This window comes from Xenopus tropicalis, chromosome 7 (genome assembly GCF_000004195.4).
Source record: "Xenopus tropicalis strain Nigerian chromosome 7, UCB_Xtro_10.0, whole genome shotgun sequence".
Lineage (NCBI taxonomy): Eukaryota > Metazoa > Chordata > Amphibia > Anura > Pipidae > Xenopus > Xenopus tropicalis.
Window position 1 is genome coordinate 129,029,762 of NC_030683.2, and position 6,000 is coordinate 129,035,761.

The window sequence follows — 6,000 nt, forward strand, 5'->3', positions numbered from 1 at the left end:
TTATTTACCCTATTAACCCCTTCCCCGTGCCCATGTATGAGTGGGCACTGCCCTCGCCCCGGGCCTATAGGGTGGCACCACCTACCCAGAGTTGATAAGAAACTTCTTCTGCCCTTAGTTAGTTCTACGGCTTTAACCCACGCACTGCCGGGGGAGCTTCCCTACCCCCAATCGCTGCACCTTCCTCACTGGTGTGTTGGACTGGGAATGAGAGGGTTAATATCACCCAGCATGCCCAGCCCAGCTTCCCTATCCCCAATCGCTGCACCTTCCTCACTGGCGTGTTGGACTGGGAGTGAGAGGGTTAATATCACCCAGCATGCCCAGCCCAGCATGCCAAGGGTTACTGCACTTATGAAAGCAGTCGCTGGTAAATAGCTGCAAAGCCTCATGGGTCGCCAACCGCAGAGCTGGGGGGGGGGGAGTGGGCGTGAAAGTGAGTTTCACAAGAATGGTGCAAATGCACAAGCGCTTACACACACACATGTATAGATATGCCTGCAGGCTCATATATATATATATAATATTTGTTCTTATTTATATAGGGTTATGGGGCTTATTTGCTAACACAAGACATACAGTGGAGGAAATAATTATTTGACCCCTCACTGATTTTGTAAGTTTGTCCAATGACAAAGAAATGAAAAGTCTCAGAACAGTATCATTTCAATGGTAGGTGTAACAGTGGCAGATAGCACATCAAAAGGAAAATGGAAAAAATAACTTTAAATAAAAGATAGCAACTGATTTGCATTTCATTGAGTGAAATAAGTTTTTGAACCCCTACCAACCATTAAGAGTTCTGGCTCCCACAGAGTGGTTAGACACTTCTACTCAATTAGTCAACCTCATTAAGGACCCCTGTCTTAACTAGTCACCTGTATAAAAGACACCTGTCCACAGAATCAATCAATCAAGCAGACTCCAAACTCTCCAACATGGGAAAGACCAAAGAGCTGTCCAAGGATGTCAGAGACAAAATTGTAGACCTGCACAAGGCTGGAATGGGCTACAAAACCATTAGCAAGAAGCTGGGAGAGAAGGTGACAACTGTTGGTGCGATTGTTGGAAAATGGAAGGAGCACAAAATGACCATCAATCGACCTCGCTCTGGGGCTCCACGCAAGATCTCACCTCGTGGGGTGTCAATGATTCTGAGAAAGGTGAAAAAGCATCCTAGAACTACACGGGAGGAGTTAGTTACTGACCTCAAATTAGCAGGGACCACAGTCACCAAGAAAACCATTGGAAACACATTACACCGCAATGGATTAAAATCCTGCAGGGCTCGCAAGGTCCCCCTGCTCAAGAAGGCACATGTGCAGGCCTGAAGTTTGCCAATGAACACCTGAATGATTCTGTGAGTGACTGGGAGAAGGTGCTGTGGTCTGATGAGACCAAAATAGAGCTCTTTGGCATTAACTCAACTCGCTGTGTTTGGAGGAAGAAAAATGCTGCCTATGACCCCCAAAACACCGTCCCCACCGTCAGGCATGGGGGTGGAAACATTTTGCTTTGGGGGTGTTTTTCTGCTAAGGGCACAGGACAACTTATTCGCATTAACGGGAAAATGGACGGAGCCATGTATCGTGAAATCCTGAATGACAACCTCCTTCCCTCTGCCAGGAAACTGAAAATGGGTCGTGGATGGGTGTTCCAGCACGACAATGACCCAAAACATACAGCAAAGGCAACAAAGGAGTGGCTCAAGAAGAAGCACATTAAGGTCATGGAGTGGCCTAGTCAGTCTCCGGACCTTAATCCAATAGAAAACCTATGGAGGGAGCTCAAGCTCAGAGTTGCACAGAGACAGAAACCTTAGGGATTTAGAGATGATCTGCAAAGAGGAGTGGGACCAACATTCCTCCTAAAATGGGCGCAAACTTGCTCATCAATTACAAGAAACGTTTGGCCTCTGTGCTTGCAAACAAGGGTTTTCCACTAAGTATTAAGTCTTTTTTTGTTAGAGGGTTCAAAAACTTATTTCACTCAATGAAATGCAAATCAGTTGCTATCTTTTATTTAAAGTTATTTTTTCCATTTTCCTTTTGATGTGCTATCTGCCACTGTTAAACCTACCATTGAAATGATACTGTTCTGAGACTTTTCATTTCTTTGTCATTGGACAAACTTACAAAATCAGTGAGGGGTCAAATCATTATTTCCTCCACTGTATCTGCACCAGGGTGCAACCCCATAGCAACCAATCAGGGATTTCATTTTATTATTCTACCTGCAGTAGCTAAATTCTGATTGGTTGCTATGGGCTGCTGCACAGTGATAGGGTAGCCATGTCACACAAGAGTTATTTTGTATAGTTTTTAAATGATTTTCCTTGTACTTCTGTCTCTTTTCAGCTTTCAAATGGGGGTCACTGACCCCGGCAGCCAAACACTATTGCTCTGTGAGGCTCCAGTTTTATTGTTATTGTTACTTTTTATTCCTTATCTTTCTATTTAGGCCCTCCCCTATTCATATTTTAGTTTCTCATTCAACCCACTCCCTGGTTGCTAAGGTAATTTACACCATAGCAACCTGCTAAAACGCCAAACTGGAAAGCTGCTGAACAAAAAGTAAAATAACTAAAAATAATACAAAAATGAAGACCAATTGCAAATTGTCTCAGAATATTACGCTCTGGTGAAAGTTAGAACTCACCATTTTATAAATATTCTTCTAAAAATCCCATACGAATGAACAGAACGTGGGTGAGTTTTTATGTATTTAAGGGGTTGTTTACTTTTGAGTTAGTATAATGTAGAGAGTGATATACTGAGACAATTTGCAATTAGTCTTCATTTTTTATTATTTATAGTTTTTTCATTATTTTTATTTTTGTTCAGCAGCTCTCCAGTTTGGTGTTTTAGAAGGTTGCTAGGGTGTAAATTACCTTAGCAACCAGGCAGTGGTTTGAATGAGAAACTAAAATATGAATAGGGGAGGGGCTGAATAGAAAGTAATAAAAAATAAGTAATTTTTTGGGTTGTTTTACTTTTCCTTCAGCAGCTTTTCTGTTTGGAGTTTTAGCAGCTATCTGGTTGCTAAGGCCTGAATTACCTTAGTAACCAGGGAGTGATTTAAATGAGAGACTAAAAAATGAATAGGAGAGGGGCTGAATAGGATAAGGAATAAAAAGTAATAATAACAATAAAACTGGAGCCTCACAGAGCAATAGGGTTTGGCTGCCGGGGTCAGTGACCCCCCATTTGAAAGCTGCAAAGAGTCAGAAGAAGAAGGGAAATAGTTCATAAACTATAAAAAAATGCATAATGAAGACCAATTGAAAACAGTATATATATATTGAAAATTGTATTTGAGATACAAAGTACAGTGGGAACAAACACAATTAATTAGTAACAATGTTACCTGCCGGCAGATCCTATTCACACTCAGCAAAGCTCTGGCGCCACATTTAATTTTGGTGCGTCAATCATTTGCGTCTTATTTATGCTTCCATAACGCAAGCCCCCGCCCTTCCCTCCATTATTAAGCGGAAATATAAATATAGATTTAGTTTTGTTCAAAATGTATTGCTGTAACTTATTTAAACTTTGAGATATTCGTAGGGAAACCGCGGCAAATACCTTCTATTAATTGTTCGTAATCGAAAACTACCGTTCTAACGGAAACTGCGCTAAACTTTCCCTTTATTGTTCACCAAAGGTTGCGCCAAATTTGCGACTTCAGAGAACAGATGATTATTAACGGTTCTAGTGATGTTTAAAACAAATCGTGTTATGAATGTACAATTGTTCGTTTATAATTACACGAATAATTACTGAGATATGATTTAAACAACAACACAAAGTAAATACGCACTTATTTACCTAAAAAACGCGGCTAAAAATGTCTTTTTTTGTTTCTATGCGCTTTTTTATATGTTTATATATTTAACTTTTCATATGAATCCTTGAGTTACACAATTACAGTCATTTCGGAAATTCACGCCATTTTAGAATTGAAATTCTCCCGTATCATAAACTCCGATAAATCAAGTTTTGATTTATCAACAATCATTTATATTTGGAGAAAACTTTCGATGCGATTATGGTTTCTTTTTCAAACGGTTATAGAATATCTGTATGGGGGTAAAACTCTAGAAAGGGAAAGATACATTTCTATATTTACCAATGCGCAAAGTCGGTTAAAGTTTTTATATTTTTGTTATAAAAATAAATCTTAAATCGTATATCGATTTTAATTAAAAAATGTGTAGGCCGGTTTGTCGGAAAATATACGGTTGTAACGATGGGACTGGGGAAAGAAATAAAGGGGTGGATGGAAGAGGTTTAAATAACCGGCTTTGTACTTGGGACTGGGCCGATCGAATACAGTGTGACCGGCTCCATTGGTTCTATAGTAACGTTTCAGATACAAAGTGAGAGAATAGGGGTCCCTGTTCCTCCCAGAGGGGCTTCTGTACCCCTAGAGGAGTAGGAGCCAGCCTGGGATCCCAAGTTGTTATTTTGTTACAAATTATCGGTTATTTTGTGGTTTAGATGTTCCAGTTCTAGGTTGCAACACAAAAAAACAAAGAACCCACAATCTGAGAGAGGGAGGGGGGAAGAGACAGAGACAGAGAGAGAGAAAGAGACAGAGAGAGAAAGATGTTGAGAGGCGGTAGCTGGGACTACGATTTTGGGGTCAATTGTGAACTCCTTGGATTTGGGGGGCTATTGCTGAGGGGTGCAACTGTTGCAACCACCCCTATCCCAGAGTTAAATTATAGTGCCCCCATTTAAACATAAAGAAACAACTATAAATTTATATATAGTAATAAATTTAAAGATTCTTCTCTCCAAACGAATACAGGTAACGAAATCATTTGTCTGTGAGTTTAGAATAATGGGATTTATATATATATATATATATGTGTGTGTGTGTGTATCTATATAAAAATATGTTTATATATATATATATATATATTTGAGTATATATATTTGAGTGTATATATTTATATATATATATATATATATATAATATATGATATATATGGGTATATATTCCCCCCATGATCTTCATTGTAAGGGTGGGGGGGCGGGAAAGGGAGGTCAGAGTTTGCGACAATTCTCCCCCCCCATACAGGCTGATATTTGGGGGTGCCTGTGCTCACACAACACATAAGTCCTACAGAGAGTTGATTTTAGGGAAAGGACTGACCCCCCCCCATCACCCCCCCAACTCCCCCCTTTCTCACTGGCCAATTCCTCCCCAGCACCCACCTGTAGGTCCCCTGCCTGCCTGAGCCAGGGGCTGGTACCTTCCTCCTCCTCCATCATCTCCTCCTCCTCCTCTGTCAGCAGGTGGTCCCTGAGGACCCCCCAGAGGGGAGGACCCCCTAACCGGCCTGCAGTCCCCCATTGTGGGCTCAGGGTCCCGTCTCCCAGGCTTAGTCAGGACTCCCCCAGTCTGAGCTCTTTTTCTGGCGGTTTCGAGTGTTATTTAAGCTCAGACATGAACCACCAAGGGGAAGGAAGAGGAAATTTGGTACCAGAAGGAAAGAGTGGGGGCCCGGATTACCGCCCCAAGCCTGAGTGTGAGAGGGGAGGGGGGGGGGATCCTGATCCAACAGCATCCCAGGGGCACAGGGGTGCAGGGGCCACAGGCCTTACCTTGATTGTACAATCCATGGTACCTGGCTCCTGTGTAGGGGCTTCCCTATGCCATGATAAAGGTGCAGCTCAGAGTGCAGAGAATGGGGCCGGATGAGAGGCAGCGAGTGTGTGTGTTAGTGTGTGTGTGTGAGTGTGTATCACTGTGTGTGAGTGTGTGTCAGTGTGTGGCCCCTCTAGTTTTGGGAAGTGAGGTCACAGCTTGGTTTCCTTTGGTGACAGATGTTGCAAATGAAACTTCAGCTCAGCTCTTCTCTCTTTGGCTCTGCCTGCTCTGCTGCAAGAGGGGGTGCAGGTAAAGAGGGGGTGCAGGTAAAGAGGGGGTGTGGGGTGGGCAGGGAATTAGGGGGGATTGGATCAAAGGGCAAATGAAACTTCAGCTCAGCTC

At 42.3% G+C, this 6,000-nt stretch overlaps 1 protein-coding gene across 4 annotated transcripts in view; it reads right to left on the bottom strand.

The window, feature by feature from the left end:
• LOC100495385 (Friend leukemia integration 1 transcription factor-like) overlaps positions 1-5,772 on the bottom strand; it is a 42,365-nt gene extending 36,593 nt beyond the window's left edge. The window contains exon 1 of one of the 4 annotated variants that reach the window (XM_031906090.1): positions 5,613-5,772. In XM_031906090.1, coding sequence (XP_031761950.1) covers positions 5,613-5,630 — 18 coding nt within the window. In that variant the 5' untranslated portion in view covers positions 5,631-5,772. Of the gene's footprint in view, positions 1-5,222; positions 5,472-5,612 lie in introns of those variants that run through there. The other 3 variants (XM_031906092.1, XM_031906091.1, XM_031906089.1) reach the window with 3 other exon arrangements.
• Positions 5,773-6,000: the final 228 nt, after the last annotated feature.